Source organism: Calliopsis andreniformis, chromosome 3 (genome assembly GCF_051401765.1).
Source record: "Calliopsis andreniformis isolate RMS-2024a chromosome 3, iyCalAndr_principal, whole genome shotgun sequence".
NCBI classification, from domain to species: domain Eukaryota; kingdom Metazoa; phylum Arthropoda; class Insecta; order Hymenoptera; family Andrenidae; genus Calliopsis; species Calliopsis andreniformis.
Window position 1 is genome coordinate 27,594,966 of NC_135064.1, and position 19,482 is coordinate 27,614,447.

The 19,482-nt window shown below is 44.1% G+C and overlaps 1 protein-coding gene across 2 annotated transcripts in view; it reads right to left on the minus strand.

Annotated features, from left to right (window-relative positions):
* Window positions 1-19,482, minus strand: part of Ten-a (Teneurin-a transmembrane protein) — a 546,410-nt gene that overhangs the window by 321,612 nt on the left and 205,316 nt on the right. For both annotated transcript variants that reach the window (XM_076375328.1, XM_076375326.1), the window contains exons 5-7: window positions 16,761-16,964; window positions 15,716-15,883; window positions 3,901-4,074 (exon numbers count right to left, since the gene is read on the minus strand). In XM_076375328.1, coding sequence (XP_076231443.1) covers window positions 3,901-4,074; window positions 15,716-15,883; window positions 16,761-16,964 — 546 coding nt within the window. The remainder of the gene's footprint in view (window positions 1-3,900; window positions 4,075-15,715; window positions 15,884-16,760; window positions 16,965-19,482) is intronic.

Sequence of the window (19,482 nt, forward strand, 5' to 3'; positions counted from 1 at the left end):
CGCGGGACGTGGCCATAGAGAACGTTCAATTACACTCGCGCCATCAGATACCACAAAAAGTGTATAAATGTTTATAGAAGCATACACCGTTTAATTCAATGCGATTGCTTCCGGTAGCTCTACGAGGGAACACGAAACGATTGGGTGACTCTGTATTTTCCTAGGATCACTGGAATTTTACGGGCAGCGTTTCGGCCGCCGTGTCGTTGCCCGATGCATGGTTCACTATGTTTACACGCGAATTTATAGTAATGCATTCTCGATAAGCCGTATCGCTTTAACGGACCGCGAAGCTTCATTGAATGCGGCGGTCCCTTCTGCCGTGAAAAATCAATACTGTTATTGCCGACCTTATTCCAACTTTTGTGGCTCCTAATGAAAGCATAAAATAGAATTCCCTCGTATCCCATGTAGATTCGATGAAATGTAAAACATGGATATTGCAGGGAAATGCATTTTGCCCCGTCTTACGCCGTTGGGAGAATATGTGAGCCGAGAATCTATTATTCCAGCGGAGATACGTTCTTATCAAAGCTTTCAAGGCCTATCAAAACTTTTCAGATCTAGAGGACACGGACCTCTTCAGGGATGAATTCATAAAAGTTAGAAAAATATTATTTAATTCCCTTCTGATGTGAGATATGTAATATCAATCACAGAATGGACTGTGTTATTTCGTTATTATAAAATTCGATAACGAATATGGATGTTTTTATAAAATTGAAGGGATACTACATGTAATTTAATTCTTAGCATATCAACATGGAGGCTCTTCTATTTATAATATTATTTCCCTAATTAGATTAAATTCAAATTTTCAAATATTTAAACTACAACATTGAATTCAAAAAATTTCGGAACATATGTATACCTCGAGCTCAACAAGCTTCTGCGCCTCGATACTCCATAAACAGTGCATTAAAATCGCGAGTGACCACGCGAACAGAAAGACAGCCATTAGCCAGTCGCGTTAAGTCTATCGATAAAGCGTGAACAACGCATACCAGCGTAATGGCGATGGTCGAAAAATCGCGCAGCGCCCCATGTTTTTCAGGGGATAATACTGTGCATTACGAGGCAGTAACTAACGGACCAGTCGGACGGCGAATATATACGACTGACAATTCTTGCGTGGACAATAAAGCAACCCCCATCGGCCCTCGAACCGAAGTTTGCCACTTGTACGCGCGTCCAACCCCCTTCATGCCGCCCTGCGTCGCGTTCCCCCCACCCTTCACCCACCAACTGGGCGACCCCAACGCGAGTAATCAGGTTCGCTCGGTGTATATCAAATTATACGCATGGGATAATTTTTACTGTTTTTTACGACCGCGTCCAGCCGCGTCGCGATGCGACAGTACGTTGAAATCCTTTTCACGGGAGGCGCGCGCATATCGGATGTCAACGAGCACTTCCCGACGGCAACAAAAGCCCCACCATCGGTGCATCGCGATTTTGCTGGTCCCAGTTAAACGCCGTTTATTGCGCGTTCAACGCAACAACTCGCACGGGGTGAGCCATATTTAACCCTAACGGTCGAAATGCGAATGACAAATGGATCTCGATTTGGGGTGCCGCCTGCGGGGGTCCACAGAAAGAATTTTCGGAGCTTTTCGCGTCGAAATCCTGGGGGCTGTCAGCAGAGTGAATGCATTCATGGGAATATTGATTGTTATGGGGATGTTAAAGGAACACTTTCTTTGGAATTAGATTGAAAGTCTGGAGTCTGAAAGCTCGTTTACGTTTAAGTTAAGGCTGCATTACATGTTAATTAATTTCAGCACACGGAACTACGTTTGTACAACTCCGATACATTGTTTCATTGTTCCGCTAACCCAGGTTAAACTTTGCTCAAGCCTATCCCAAGTCCTCCGAGAACATTCCAACTTTTATTACCCGTGTAATGAGTAAATGTACTCGTGAAGTTCAATAGAGAAAACGACCCACATTTCAGGCCTTCTGGAACAGTCCTGAACTTTCGACGGAAACAAACTTCGCGCAGAAATCTACGCACAGCACGGCAATTAACATTTCGAGTCGAATCCACTGTAAAGTTTCCTCACCCCCAAGTATATCACGAACGACAGGGTGCCATCGGTTGTCGCAACTGACTCGACGTTATCGGGTCAGTGCGATCTGGGCCGAAAACACGCGGCAACTCGAAAATATCGTCTCCAGGCAGCGTGGATGATTAATGACTGCCGATAACCACGCTTGTTAATACCGCGTCCCTATTATCGTAGAAGTGTTTATAGCATTGGCAAACGCGAATCGAACGCGGCAGTATGTAAATCGCGCGTATAACACGGCGTACACGAGGTCGTCCGCGAGTGGACGAGCGATTCGGGGAAGGGTGGTGTTACGAGCCGTGGTACAAACGATGTTTAGTCGCCGAGGCAATATACTAATGGTATGTACATAGAAATATAGAGAAACGAATACACACCGAGTATATTTACAATGAATTAACGCGGGCGTTAATGCAAAATCCCTCCCCGACTATACTCGCCATTAGTTTAAACAGATTTCCAACGTTCGCAGACTCGCATCTACATAACCTGAAGCGCAGTATGCGGCAAAATTAAACACTCGTCGCTGAAAACTGAATTACATTACCTGCGGCGCTATTCCAACGATCCTCTACTATGGATTTTCCAGCACCCCTTTGCACGCTTATTTGGGTGGACGGAGGATGATTGTGTTACCGATGGGCAATGATCCGAAGTTCTTTTTTATCATAGTTTCATGAGCTTTTTGCGATTAGTAGTGTAGGCAGAAAGTCGCAGCTTTTGCAGCTTCTGTATAGGAGTAGTATCTTTCATACAATTCTAAAAAATTAAGTTATTGCAAATACTATGACTCTATTGTGCAAGCTAGGGGTTGAAATTATTCCATTCTTATTGAATTTTTCATAGTACAATACAAAAATATAATCCATTTTGTAAAGCAAATCTGGAAAGTACCCTACTAGAGAATTATTTCCAAACATAAGATCCGTAATTAATTAGGTACACAGTATTAAAGGAGCTTACTAAAATAGGATCAGCTTAGGATTACGTTATGAATACCATCGTCTCGCAATAAATTAACCATTCAAAGGGTTGAAATCTTTCTAATCATTCATTCAGCGTCCCGACCAATCCGGAAGCAAAGCACCTGATCTCGGGCGTTCCGTTGTTCTCCCGTTCGCGGGGATAGCGAATTAAATAGTAATCAGTTTTAATAAATTCTGCCTCCCCCTCTGGCACCGCGGGGGAGACGGGTCGCTCGACTTCCTCTCTCTCACTCGGCTCGCCCGAGATTTTATCTTTCTCAAAGTTTCATAACTGGCGGCTGCATTGGTAATGTATCTTCGGGGGATTCAATAAAGCACGAAGGGCTGTGGAAATAATGAGGGACGCCGGCGACGCGTGCACCTCGTCAGCCGTTCCCTAATTAATTCCGAGCAATCGCATAGAGGCCCGATCTGATGCGTCAGCGATCGTCATGCGTGGATACATCCAAAAGGGGTGTTCATCATGAGACATTACACCGATACAAGTTTCTTAACACGTTCACAGTCCAGTAAAAGGGTACCAATTTTCTTCTATACCATATATAGAAAGTTGATACAAGGGTCACAGTATTATTGAAAATATCAAATGAAAGAAAGTAAAGAAAATGTACCAATATTGATCCCATATAAATATAGTATATTGCTTCATCGGAAATTCAGTAAAAATTTAATAAAACTCGTGTAAAATCACAGTTTACATTTCCCTGTCCCACATGTGAGTCATGGAACCGTGATCGTGTTAATCTACCATATTATTTTCTAACTGGGTTTGAACACGTTGATCCCTCGAAGCGAGAAAGCTGAAAATTCCAGCGTTTTTGGGTGGAAAGAAACATGTGACTCACCCGAATATTTCTCCGTCTGCATCTGCTCGGTTGACACGGCGAAGTTTCCTGTGGCATTCGGTGGGCAGCCGTTACGATTCTGCTGTGTGCGCAGGGTATGCGTCGCGTGCAGAGACGGACCACGCGGTGGCACTTCCGGTGGCGCTGGCTCTGGCGGCGAATCTCTACCGGTGTCTACAAAGATACAGATATTTATGCATTTGGTTTTGCTCTGAAAATCTGGATGCTGAATTTCTATGCGTGCACACGTCTAAAGAATTGTGTGTAACACAATTATTTTATGTTTTTTATGTGGCTTGATTTTAATAAAATTGTGTAGATATACTGGTTAAGCCAGTATATCTTCTAGTGTTATATTTTTAAAGATTTGTTTCTGTTTGCATTTTGTTATTACCTTTGAATGTGTTTACATATATGTCTAAAGAATAAATATTTATATAAAAAGAGCAAAGTGTACAGAAAGTTACGTAGCGAAAGTGGCTACACATTTCTTTTCAATGTAATTAAATTTCATTTTCATCTAAACAATCATGCCTGGTTGATCAATTCTCTGAAGCCCATCCTACTTCCACAACACGTTCAGCTAATTTTCCAAGAAGCAGCGAAGTAACGAGAAATCCCGCGACATATTTAGCGTTCCATTAATCAACAGCTTCGAAGGTAATCGGGCATAAGATTAAAAGTAGACACCTCAATAATGTATATCGCGGTAAACTTGTCCATCAGCGCTTGGAACGTCACGCGAAGTGCAAGTTAACGAGGAGCAGCACGATGTGATGCATCATCGAGGCGCGCGGTACAAAACGTTTATTTCACGGCGGAATGATTCCCGTATCGGCGCAATTATATTAAAGTCCATTCTCTCTCTATCTCGTTCCGTGTCCCCACCCCTTATCCACAGCGGCGTCCGCGTAATACCCGATTATCGTCCGGCGGAAATGCGAGCAATTAAGCGGCATCAATAACTAACCATCTCCTAATTACGTTTTATGCGCGCGCCCGCGAAGGATCTATTTTGCCCAGCCACTGTGTTCGATTAGTCGTTGCGCACGGAGAAAAGAAAGAGAGAGAAACACCGGCCGGAGGGTGGAGCCTTGTAATCGAGGTATTAACCGCATTATTATAATGGCCATCTCATTATCCAAAAGTGCACATCAAAAGCTGCGATAGCTGCGTCACGCAAAATGCAAATGCAACGGTGTTTCCCTGCTGCAGATGGTACCCTTGTGTGCGTGAGAGTTTGTGTACGTTGCTAATGTGCTTGGCTGCAGGACTTTTTTATAGAGGAGTAGCAGGGCGGTTATCGAATTCAGCATCTTTTTTTCGACGAGTTAGCAGTGATAGAATCACCAAAGATACTTCTGATATTGAATTAATCTTTTTAGGGACAACCGATGTCTATCTCTGTGATTGGATTTTTTAGAGAAATATCTTTTTTATTACGCAAACGTTCACTACGCTATGCCTCGACAAGGGAAATGGAAATATTGTTGTATAACTGATACTAAATTTGTCCCCAAAGATATTAACTCTCGTTAGCTGTATTATCGCCTGATGAAACACAAACAAACTAAATGCATCATGCATAGAAGCTAGCCTCCACCTTGCCAAGCATTCAAAAATCCCATCGCTATAAAAATAAACTCCTATTGCAACGTTAAAACCGCAGCGGCAACTGTAAAAATTTTTCATTTCCGGCCAGTCCACGATGTTCCTCCCCTTGGGGGTTCGCGTTGCCCAGGCGTTCCCTAGTCGGCTTGCTTATAAAGTTATTCAAACTCGTAAGAAACTCTTCCCGACGAATAATTAGAGTTCCCTAAACATAAAGGGCACAAAAGAAGGGCTGGCAGGCACGCTGGAAGCTGCACAACCGACTGAGAGGCTCGGCTCGCGAAGGTGCACCACCGTTACATGCACATCGACTGAAAAATAACCAGCACGATGTAATCGTTTAAGTGAATCTATGAAAGAAACGCTGAGAAGCTGAGTGGTGCGATTTTGCGAGGGCGAGTTTTAAAAAAATAAGAAGAGACGGAGTTTCGTTATTCGTTTCACTGGGGAAAGTTTCTTCTCGCGAAGGAATATTATATCGCATCTACAGGAACACAACGCAGGACGATTGCACAGGATGGTCTATCGAAACTTGTCAACCTGCAACCGTAGCATTAGGGTTGTTGCTCATGAAATTTGTTCGCTGCTACAAATCCTGCGAATGTGGCGTATAGATAAGATTGTATACTTCAAGGGTAATTTGTCTCTCCACTCCCTCGCATGTCATAATCTTTTTAGTTCCTGTGTTCACGCGCCACCTCTGTCGTTTCTGTCTCCACTGCTCCTCCGTCACTTCATTCTCAACTCCGTCTTCCTTTCTTCTGAAGAGATAAGGGAAAGGTCACGGGAATGTGTAAGGGGGAGTGAGAGGAGGGCAAGAAGGGAGAACGTGGTGGACGGTGGAGAGTGGGAGATGGTAAGTGGAGAGTGGAGAGAAAAGAACGGAAAGGATAGAGAGACGAGAGGAAAGAGGAAAAAGGAGAGGAGAGGAGAGAAAGGGAAGGGAGAGCACAGATGAAAAAGAGAAAGCAGGAGAGAGTAGAGGGGAGTGAGTGGAGAGAGGAGAGAGGAGAGAAGAGTAACACCCAACGTAGGGGTGGAAAGCAGGTACCATACATAGTACCTAATAAGGAACACGGGAGATCCGTCTTTGACGAAGTCAGTGACTGATCTGAAGAATAGATAGTCTGAGGCTTGTATTTATAATCTTTCGGAAGAATATGGCAATGATGTCGTTTTGTCTGATTGGCTGATTAAATTCATTAAACGCACTGAATCGGGGTGCTCAAGCGTAGCTTAAGACAGATTGATATATCCGGTAAAATAATAACTGTAGTAACAATTCTAATTACATATAATGTTAATAACAGTGTTAACTATCATTTAAACCAACTTGTTAATAACTATTATTTTCGATTATCGAATTTTAGGATAATTCGTTCAACTTTGACGTAATTTCTCACTCCAAATGGATTGCGTTTTGTTCTTAATTACTTGCCAAATATATATTTCGCTACAAAATTAACAAAGTGTATACAATTTAGTCTGAAATTGCTTTGGCTCAAATAAACGAATTTCAAAATATTTTCACTTCCAATTGTTAACTGAATTATTGAACAAGAAGTTGTGGGCTACTCCGCGGTTCAATAATTAATTTCAGCACGAATTAATCGCACTTGCCCAGGCAGAATTCCCAATTTGTAAACGTAGTTCATATATCTTGGGCGTAAGAACAGGCACGAACATAACGGAAACCGCTTGTAATAAGGGACGATGACGCGGCGAATCGATAGTGTGTTAAACATATATATATAATTGGGGCAATGTGTAACCATTAGAGGGTTGTTAATGTTACAGAGCACATTATTGTAAATCAAGGTTAACTGCAATACGGTGGTTTATTGCGCTTTCGCGAAGCTTGTGTAACTTGGTTGCGGCAACTCCAACGCCAGATAATGGAATTTCGGTCTTCGGCCATCTGGATTAAAATCTATTAACTTGGCGATCGTGACTTGTTTGCTTTAATGTGTATCTCAACAGATTACAGTTATATACATATTTGACAATAAACAAGAGAGCTCGGAAACCTAGTCGCTACTTAATAATTTTCCCATCTTTCACAAAATTTTCCAATTTTCAACCCTTCAGCATTGCGCAGTAAAAATTGAAGAAAGTGAAGATCTAAGGATGAAACGAATAACGCCAGCTCTAGTGGCTCGAATGTATTTCATCCTACTCTTGTTTCTTTCCCCAACATTTCCAGAACACCCCTCACTTCTTCAGAACGCAGACACTGCAAAGGAAAATTCAAGAAACAGAATAACATTATTCGGTATAAGACGACGCGTGGCTCTATCTGTAAATGTCTAATGCAGCTCTCGTGAATAATGGAATCCTTAATTTTGCCAAACGCAGTATCCCATTGCGCAAACTAAGAACACATCCACGAAAAGCAGCACAACCAGCAGAGCGGCACAGTCACACGCAATTTACATACCTGTGAAGTAAATAGGCCTGGGCAGACCTGTGCGTCAAGGAATGTGCAGAGAGAAAAGTGCATTAGTGCGGCGAGGTTGGCTTGGTGCACGTGTGAAAATTGGTACGTGCTGTTACGTTAAAGCTACAGCTTCGCCAGTGGTGAACAGAACGTGGCGTAACGTGCGCGAAAGATGATGGGATGGAGAAGAAAGAACGGGTGCAAAAATAAAATGAATGATGTTGAATGACACGGTGCTCGCTCCGTCACGTTAAACGATAACGACGATGTAAGCGTGGCCCAGATCACGGAAGAGAATCATCCGCCCGGTAATTAGACCTTTCAAACTCGCTTTCCCCGTTGACAGGCTGAAAACTTTGCTCATTAACACCGTGGCTCGTTTCGTTTTTCATTAAAATTCCCCCAGCGCGATAATTGAGACCGAAGCGCAACACGTCCGCGTCCCAAGCGGCGCGGAACGATGACGTCGATGACGAATAACGCGGAATCATGGCGTGGACGGCTGTGATCAGGTTTAGCCAATGAATCTGGTGCAGATCACGCCAGAGCATGGAACGAGATTTTCTGGTCGAGAAGGAGATTTAGTTTTAATATGTTGGAGATTACGATGAATCGGAAAATGTGAAAATCGTTTTATTTCTGGTGTTCATAACGACTGTTATTTTATATTACAGCGGATGGAATGATAGTAACTTCAATATAATAATATCGTAGTTCAATATGTATCTGTTTTATATCAAAGAATTTCATCTTGATCAGTTGTATCACAGAAACTGGCAAAGACTCATTAGAAATTGATCGTTGCACTCGGAGATTTTTTGTGAGAGGGAAGTGACACATAAATTAATGAACAGTAGAAATACTTCATCAGAATCGATCGATCGATTATGATTACGTAAGAATTGGATGGAAGTCTTGTTAACGGTGAAAATTACGAACAAACGAAAGACCAACTTCCGTTTCAGCCCGCTGCAGCTCGGCAGGCTCGATATTGTCCGTAATAAGCGGTAATAATTGCTTAATTAAACCGGGCTGTGAAACGCGCAATGCGTTCCTGTCAGCGACAGCCGCGTCCGTCGCGTATCTTGGATAACTTTACCGTCGAAATGTACATTCGTTGCAGTTATTGAACAATTCGCCAGCATTGTTCGAGTGTTGGGAACACCTGTAACGCTCAATTACAAAGTCGATATTCCCTCGGTCGGCGACGAACGAGAAAAACGTCTGCTCGGCGTCGTTCACCTTTCTGAATCACAGATGAGTTATTTTCACGGTTCTTCGCGTCCTATGGCCATTTATTGCGAGAACCAGCATTTTCCTTTTTATTCGATTTCCTTCTCTACGACCTGGACATCGACGTGATCGCGATGAATTAGTGCTTGGAGGAAATTTATATCCCTGAAACGCTCCTCCTTTTTTCGAATCTGTTGTCACGGATTCCTTCCTCTTACAGCATCGGCGTTCTTGGGAAATCCCTTTAAATCCTTTTCTAACTGAATTTCAAGAAAGGAATTTTTTTGTACGAACTTTTTAGTAGTCTACGATGGAAGCATTGCATATTTCAAGCGGAACATCTGAGTTCATTTCGACGAAGGAAACTTTAATTTAAATTTTGAAAGAGCGAGGGATAGGATCCAGAATTTGTAAAATTCTCGGAGTTATATTTCGCTCTCAATAATCCAACTTGTTATACTTAAGGAATTTACTTGATTATTGCAGACTTTCTGAAGATTTTCGATTTTTTTCTGTCGCTGTTTTATTAAAGCACGCTGTTTTGCGTTGCGATTGATATTTACTGGACCGATTTTATTCGATTACTGTTTATACCAGAAGCAAATGGCGCACAGTACCAGCATTGACCCATCAACGTCAACGCTGTTTCACAGCATATCGTAATTCTCTGTCGTTCAATCTTCGCCTTCGAATATTTAATGCGCGCTGAAACATTCTCGAAAACATATTGCACAGAGCGGGCACCGTCGCCCGCATGTACGCGTTCAAAATCGATTGTTAAACCGACGTCATGCGACATCAGTGCCCACGGTTCAAATCACGTCTGACGGATTACTGATTATAATCGAACGATGTGTCGAATGGGCATCAATTTTCTTCCACGAGCCGGCAAAACCATCCCCCTTTCAAACATCCCCCTGAACGTTATTCAAATAAAGCGAAAAAGAGTAGCAACGCAATTAAACAAATTGTAGTTAAGAACGTTAATGCCGGTACATTCGGTAAATTCAACTGACGTCCCAGCCACGTATTCATCAAAGTAATTCCATCTGGCGCATCTCCATCCCGTTTCAACCGAAACAATGCAAATTGGCACCGTCGAGATCGTTTAAACGAATTTTCGCCGGATGTAGCCAGGGGTTGCGTCGACTGCCGTGATTTCGCGTTATTTATTTACACGCTTAATCAGATGCGAGCCCGATAGGACACTGACAAAGTGGGAGTTTAGTCAATCGCAGACAAAAGGGGTCGACGTCGGCGTTATCCCTCATCCCCGTGGCCGGCGCTCGGATAGAGTTAGTCAGACACGGTGCAAGGGGTATGCAAGGTGGCCGACAGCGACTTGATGCGGTTAGCGATTCGCGCTGGTAATTCGATTTGATGGTCTAATGCCTCCGTCACGCTGGGACGGTACATATTCATGTAAATACGAATTATTTCCCGGAATAGGACCCCGTCTCGGCGCGGTTGCAACGTTCGTTGACCACCATGCCACCGCTCGAGATTGATTCCTTTTGAGTTCTACGCTGCTAGAAATTTATTCCCCGCTCGTTCTGAAGGATTATGGTAATATATCTTTTAGGGGAATATACTGAGAATTTATGCGCGTTACGCTTATTCTTTCCAGTGGATTTTTGCAACGAGACGTGGCTCTGAAAGTAGTTCACTTTGAAGTTTTTCCTTTCCTACTGAATTATAACTTTGGGACTTATCGCTTTATGGATTATTAATATTCGATTATTTTTAAATGCGTTATTTAAATGTGTTTAGTCACAAAATGTCTGAGTGACAAATTATATATCTGGCAGCTTTTAATTGCCGTCTAAAGGAAAGACAGTTCTGAAGTGTAAATCCTCATACCTTTCAAGAGTTGAAGATAAGAGATTATGATCTTTACGATCTCTAAAATAGTTCTGAAGTAGTATTAACGTTTATGGTCAGCCACTGGTTCGATACCTTGGTAACAGGAAATTCTCTGCTTGACTTTTACAAAATATATAATTAACTTCCATATCAGGGTAGAGTCTACCCCTGGGTAGTAGATTTTCGGGCGAAAGCGGAAGAAGCGCAACGTTAACGATAATGGCGAACACGGACTATTGGCATAGTTTTCAAGCAGCTCTTAAAGTTATTCTCATTTCGAGAAACCTGGCAGCGATCCAGACGTCCCTTGAATTGCTATCTTTTTACATGTAGGCAGTACTGAAAAAGAAAATAACCCGGAAAAATATTTTCCTTAGTCCGAAAAATCAATACTCTTCTCCCCTCTGTTTTTCATTTTCGATCGGTATCTTGATTTATATAGCTTTTTCCAGCGGTCGTATTTTGCGCTGAATCGCCGCTCAGGGGATCGGATGACCCGTCCTTCCCGCAGATACGGCTGTTACCTGCATTATTTGCAATTTAAATAATCCGACGGATCGGTGATTAATCGTCCGGTTCGACAACATTTTTTCCTGCTCCTCGAATAAGCTAATATCGCGGCCGTTTGGATTTACATTCGGCCAGCTCGACTGCAGGGGCTCTGGCTGCACCTAAATTTTCTAGGGCAATCGCGCTAATCGATACCATATTTGTTGGCTCGTGGGTTTGCTTCAGGAAATTAAATTTCGCGATCGGGAGGCTTGGCAGCACATGTTCTTTGATTCACTGCCTTAATTGTCTTCCTCTTATTTTATTTCACCTTGCAGCGGAACGATAGATAATGGGTGGCTGCACGAGAAATCGAACTGGAATAGAGACAAATGAAAGCATTTGAAATTTTTAGTATCTCCTGGGCTAGTTGTTTGGAATCAACCTGTGATCTATGCTCACCTCCCTTGGTATTGGTTTTCGCTGTTGGTTGTTGGCAAACTGTATTCACTTTAACAGCGGAACTAGCAACAACTATAGTATATCTGTTGATAATCTAGTTTTCCGGAATCGGTACGCCGTAGTGTCCCAGAAAAACTGGGTCATAGACACTGTGTACGAGGATCCATTTTTAACATGGAACTGAAATACCATCCAAAGCGCGGTACATTTTGATACCGTAACTGGATCGCTTTCAGCGCGAGGATATTTTACGCGCGACTGGCGTCATCTTGCAAGCCGTAATTCGAGTCTGAATCTTCACCGCTATATTGCCCGCCGGAATGTCCCTGCGGTCTAATGGAGGCATCTCGTGGCATCTATTAGCAAATGGTTCCCAACGGCCAGGGCCCGGCCACGTTAACCCCGTGCTAGCCACCGCCAGAAAGACGATTGATATTACATTAGATCGCCATAGTCTAATATAGGCCAGCCGAAAACCGCGTTATTGAATTGCTCGGTCACTCGGGGATGGCACAATTGTCGACAACGCAAACTTCCTTCAAGTGCGAATTCAGCGATGGTATACATGACATATAAACGAACCTCTTGTCTATGATTTATCCTCCTCTGAGAAAACAAAGTGAAGCATGCAATTTATAACGGAGATTCTATTACATTCTAGCTAATTAATGCATCGCAAATCCAATTTAGTTTAAGGGCACTTTTCGCGTGCTCACTCGACTGAACCCTTTAAATAAATACTGAAAGCTTTTCCTTCCCGTTTTATTCCCCTTGCTACTGCTCTTTCAGTAAAAATCTCCGCCTCAAAGTCTCTGATTCAAGGAACCCTCATGCGCTTCAAGTACCATTCAACGTAGAATGGCTGCACGAAAAAAGTGGGGCAAGTTTGCGACACGCGTCGATCCGAACGGAACGAGCTAGGCTTTACGATCGCCCTTCGCGTGCAGGGCGCCGTGCCGTTCGCCCTGGACGTTAAATTGATTTTACGATTTCTCATTTCACGGTCCGAGAATGAATTCAAGCGCGCGGGCAAAGCTGAGGCCCGCGGGAATCAGAGTGGCGCCCTCTAACCAGAGGCGACTCGCGCCTCAGAGGATGCCGACGTCGCTTACGTGTCACGGATATATCAATGTCGAGAAGTTCGATCCACCGATCCGCTTTAACGGCATCCCCCTCAGCCTGAGGGCGAGACTCAGCCACGTATCCGTTCTAGGAGCATCCTGCTTATGTACCAGGTTCTATGTACGTGGCTGAGAAACGCTACATAGGCGGCGGGTCTTAATCCGCGTCGCTAATTTCCACGGAATCTACGCGTAATGCGATCACACTCCAGCAGGCAGAGGCAATGGCTGCTCCAGCGAATTCCTCGACGCAACGATCCGTGCAGGCGTGGCGGACCTCTCGATCTTTGCCACCAGACCCTTCTGCTCTCTTCCTTCTACGCTTCGCGGGAATTTAAATGGCTGGTTAGACGAAATTCATTAATAATGTGACAGTTTTCAGTCTGGACCTTTTTCTATTAGAGTGCTTCTTCGAAATACGGTGATTTCCAGGAATATAACTACTCTGTTATACTGTAGTTTCTCGTATCCCATTTATTTTTCTCAGGTCGCCATAGTCCTTAATATCTGAAAAAGGTTTTGCCATCTCACCGCAGGCTTAAAAAGTATTTAACGTCTTCTGACCTTCTTGCTACATTTCAGCATTTAATTTCAATATACTCTACCAAGAGACTCTACAGCATCATTACCCCTCGATGTTTCTGTAATACCCCCAGCGTCCCTATTCTCTCCACTTTTGGAGCCGTTCGGCAATATCGACGACCAGCTAATTGGTAGCCGAATCCAACATCAACGAAACACCCGACAAACGAGATCGGGTGAAATTTCGTTTAAAAGTTAAGCAGCTCCGGCAGCGACGTCGAAGCTGGTGCCCGTCCATGGAACTCGAGAAGCCGCAAAGCTACTTTCTCATCTCCGTGGTAATGCTAAAACTGCGTTACGCGGCGCACCGAGGAACCTGGTGGACGTCGTCCGCGGCGAGCTCCGGGCCTAAATACCCTCGACATTCCAAACAATATAGCCGGCCAGCTAACTTCCGGACTGACCTACGTCCTAACTAGCCCGGCCTCGCTACCAACTGCTAACTCGGTTACCCTCGGTGCCCCTACGCCGTGGCTCCCTGCCTTTGTTCCGCCTCTCCTTTTCCGGTTCGTTCCTCGCGCTCGCTCGCGGACTACCCCCTTTCCACCCTCTTTGTTCGCCCACTCCCTCCTCTTCCCCACTTGTTAGGGTCCGAAGAGGAAACAGAGCGGCGTCGTCTCCTTTGCCAAACTCCTGTTACCAGTTACATCCACGACGGCGTGGCTCGCTGGATTCGACAACAATGAACTTAACTCTCGAAACCGCGAGTCCCTTGGTTATTTAATGAGCCGACGCATAAGGTAGTTTGCCGATTACGGCGCTGTTAGCTGGCCAGGACGGTGGCTGGCGTGTGGAACGTTCGCGTACGCTTAAGAACCTTCGCCCATGGCCGTTTCTCGAAGCGTCGCAATTACGACGCTCGGAAGCTACCGAGCCGCGGCTGTGTGAGCCAAGACGCGCTTCCTAGAAATTCGGATTTAATTGTCCTGCGTTTAGCGCGCGCGCCGCAGCGAATGTCGGTTAGGAATGGAGGGAATTCTTCGCTGGTTGCTCGGGGAGGCTTCCTTGCGGAGGATGCGATGCCTTTGACTTGGGTCTCGCGGTTCGCAGGCGTTTGGGTACTGAGCTTTAGCGTTTGGGAGAAGCTGGTACAGCGCAGTGGTAAATGTGTTGGAAGTGCTGTTGAAATATTGACCTTCTTGCCTGTTTTTCTTGTGTATTTCAGTGGTTCGTGGAGTCAGGAGAATTTTACTTATCTAACTCAGGAAAAAGTCATGTATTGCGATTAAATGATTAGAGATGAGTTGACTAGCTTTCTGAAGCTCCAGAGGTTATCTGCTTTAGCAAAAAGCTATTCTCTGTCTTAAAGTTCTGGAAATCAAGACTTCAGTCATATTTCTCAAGGCCTGGGTCTCATCTGATTCCATAAGAGGCTCTTCCGTATCTCAAAATTCTCAACAACAGCATTACGATCCTTCAGACTCAAAACTTTCTTCAATAAAAAATAGAATTGATCAATTTTAGAATTGACTCGATAGTGTTCATCTATAAGTTTCAGTATTCTCCCCAAAAAGCAACATAGAGAAGGAAACAATGGCAGCAGGAAATCGCAGATCTTTGTAACAGTGTAGCAACGTAGGGGTGACTATTAATATTAAGCTTTTAACGAGGAACACGTTTACACGAAACCTGATTTAACTCCGGGCAGGGGCTCGATACCCGCCCGGTAATCCTGTTAGTCCGGTAATCGTATTTGAGGCACGGATCGTTAACTTATCGCTCCGCGGGAAATTTTACGTCGCGATTCCCCGTTGCGCTCACGGGCAATCGATGAATTTATCCGAGGGTTTCCGCTGTATCGGGATACGTTTCCAGCCCAGCGAGCTCATTGTTTTATCGGGTAATTACCGCCGCCGAAAATCGCGGAAAATTCGACGCGCGCCGGAGCGTGGAAATGCATGGACGATGAGAAAACAAAATACGAGCGGCGGTGATGATGAGCCAGAAAGTCTGGATGAAAGGCGAAGAGAATGGGGCGAAAAATGGAAAGCCAAGGGAGAGCTGGATAGAGACTTACCGTTGGTGAGATGCATGCGCGAGTGCTCGTCAGGGAAGACGGTTTCAGAGCGGTCGCTCGCTGTCGAGCTACTGCTCAAAGCGCTCGCGTGACCTCGCCGTGGTCTTCGCCCTAAGGTCCCGCCGCCTGTGCTCGTCTTTTTCGAGGGCGCCGCGTATACCGTCTCGCCTGTAATATACCAGAAACTTTGAAATATTTTCTAGGTGGATTAAAATGCTTGTTAGAGGAGGCTAAATGTTGCCAGTGATTGAAAGAGATCAAATCTAGAAGAGTAATTCATTAATGTTTCTTGAAAAGAAACTTTAGAAGATAAAGTAGGCTTCGAACATAGGATAGTTCAATTGAATGGAATTGAAAGGGTAGCTTTTTCAATGGGAAGGTAAAACACTTTTTCGAGGGTCTCTAAGATTATATCTGGTTGTAATTATTTTTAAATAAAATCGCTGAAAAAGACTCAGATAGTGACAAGTTACTTAATTATAAGAAAGAGGTCGCGATTTGAAAGCAGTTAGGGAATCCTGATCTACACTTTTTGAATGTGACCAAACTACATTATATTCCACAGCTGGTCAAAACTCGTAACAAAAAGACACTCCAAATGTTAAAATTACAAATTTCAACGAGAAGCTTAAAAAAATACTGCTCGTTCATTGACCCTGGCACACCATCATCAGTCAATCGAACATGCCCTCAGTCGATATCCAATATCGTTCCCTTCGAAATCAAAAATTCATAGGGAAAACCGTTCCTGCTGCAGTTTCAACACGTTTCCCCTCGAAGAGTCACAGTGTTCTCTATTCTCTCGCGATTTCTGCTATAATATCAACCACCGTCGATTCGGTGAACGATTAATATTTACAGGAGCCAGAGACACGGAAGCATAAATATTATTCCGAAGCCAGGGAGACAGTTTCTGTTGCACTAATCAACTGGGTAACTCGTAACGCGAGCACGCACAGCAGCGGGACTCGTCTTGCAGCGTTTACGAGTATCATCTTGCATGCTATCGAACGGGTTTCCCCTCCAGCGCTAATTAACTGCGTACCGTTCCCGTTGCGAGATCTCTCCGACGATATGCTCCCGTTGTAATGATGGCGCCGAGAGTTGGTGCTCTCTAGAGGGAACGGTGATGCCTGTCGATGATTTGGTGTCAAGGTTGGCGGTGGCGTTGGGAACGGGGTTGTCGGGTTGTCTGTGGTCGCGGCGCCCTCCGTGTCCGACCCTGTGCGATACGATCGGTCCCCGACACCTGAAAAATGCAAATGTTCATTCTGTTAATATTTTCAATACATGAAGTTAAATTATTGCTTATTAACGCGTGTACCATTATGGACACTCTTGATAGGGTATAGGTAGGTAATTCATAAAAAATTAGTAAAACAGCGCTCTATGATTAAATTTGAAGGTAGTGGACGGTCGACATTGATAACGTGACTCGACGGAACAGCGCCGCGATATCCGTCTTGTTAATTGCCAGATAATTGCCCCCGTTTGGAAGAACACGCGATCTAATTCACTATTAAACTTCCTCCCGCTGACAAAGGACAAAGGGGCTGGAGACGATGGCGGATGGAGGTGGCGGGGATCGGGGTTAGTATAGAAGAGACGAGGGGATTGAATCTTGTCGGTAATTAATGAGGAAAGTTTTACAAATAGCCGAAGGCAGAGTCACTAAACGCCTTAACGGACCGTGAATTCCATCCGCAAGCAAAATATCTCGCGAAAGTTAGTTTTTAATTGATAATTATCTTTCGCGGTATAAACGGTAATCAGGGGGCTTGTTCAGTTTCTCTGTACCTTCTGATTGCTTGCTATTCTTCAGTGGACTATAGACGCAGCAACAAAAAAGTGATGCTAATGAAATGAGAATTCTATAAAAATGTAGATGTATATACAGTGTTATTATTTGCATTTCGTGTATTTTTTGAGGGGAAAATTAATCTGTTTAGAGTTCCAATACTTAGCTGTAGCAGCAAGTAGGTCTGTACGTACATATTTACATAGCACAAAGCATAGAGAGGCATTAAATAAGAACAGACAATGTTGACAATAAGTAGAAGTAGACCTTGCGTTACAGACACTAGACGTTATTAGTTTCCGTGTGAAGTCTCCCACAACGCTTTGATCTTCCCTACACGTCGGACTTCGTTTTTCTAAGATACTCACGACAAAGTAGCAGTGAGTGATTCTCTTGTTTACGACAAAGAAGACAAAGAAGATAGGAATAGACCTCCACTACTTTAGCCTACAATGAAGCTTGAGCAGCAATATTATACACTCATGAAGAGCCAATAGATCCAACATGCAAACTAAACAAGTCTATCTCCACAACAAATAAAAATAGCTTTCCATAGTATACAATATTTATTCCCTATAAGCCAAAAATCCAATACAAACTACAAGCTCATAACACGTGGAGACAGAAAACTGCAGAATGATTCCAGGAAACGTGGACAGTGAAAAATTCCTAGCGATAAGATACTGTATAACCTTTTTGGTTCGCAGCAATCCACCACCCACGCTTCAAGGACTTGCCAGCTACTTTAGCGGCCACTCTGTACTAGTCTGTTCCAGAACGCCACGGGAGCCAGCGTTCCTCCGCGAAAACAGCGTCGCGACAACGGGATAGACTTCCCCCCTTGTAACATCAAAGATCGGAAATGCTTTCAGCGGGGGTCACATGTGCGAGAGTAAGGAATCTGCCGAAGAAGCCTGGCCACGATATAAAGAGAGATACGGGCAAGATGGGCAGCCTGATAGTCGAGACGTCTGAGAGAGCGAGTGGCCGAGGGCACGGCGCACCGACGCTGATATTGCTCGCATTAAACTTTCATATTCAATCTTGCCACCCACCGCTGGGCTCTTTCCCCTCGTCCCTGCCCTTAGCCGGAAGGTCGTGCCGCCGAGAGCAAGCTCGGCCTGGCTTCAACCCCACATGTAATTGTGTTATGCCCTCTTCTCTCCCTCCGAGCTCTCCTTCGCGTGCTCCTACGAGCTTTCCTCTCTTCTTCTCGCTCCACCCGCCCCCTCCTGCTTCAGACTTCCCTGTGTACCTTCCTTACGCTTCGTGCCCGCAATTTCGTGCCACGTTTCTATGGATTGAATTTTGTAATTCGTGGTACGGGACCTTGGAGAAGACTGACTTATGCTTCGTTACAAGAAGGTATATTCATATGGGTTAAGTCTGGGGCAAAGCTATGTCTAGGGAAGGCGCAGAATTGTTGTCAGATTCATTTTCAGGTACATTTTAGGTAGATTTAATGCAATCGTTCCTACAAATTGTCCGGCTCATAATTATCTGAAGGCCACACTGGTGTGGATAGCTCACTTTATTGAGTAAGGTGAAGTCTTATAGATACTAGATAGTGAAATGTGTCTTACTTAGTTTATTCTACTGGCATCGCTGCGTCTGACGTGGCTAACGCACGTCTGCATTAGAAAAAGACTTTAGAGTCAGACACACTCCACAGGTATTTCAAATGTATTTTAAAACTCGGACACGAAGATGCAATTTGGTCGGACATTTCCATCTTGTTCTGGCATATAGAATCACCCCTACATGTTTGACATCTGTTATCAAAGACTATATATAATATATAGGCAGTAGAATAGTTACACTGACATATTCTTCATAGTCATATGAAAAGTGCCTACTATCCTTAAGCGCTCCATTATCTGGTCGGCAGTGTGCAACTGATTGCTAGTGTTCTCACGCTTCTGGAACAAATGACAGGATAATTTGACAGGGCGCTAACGGGTAGCTTTGT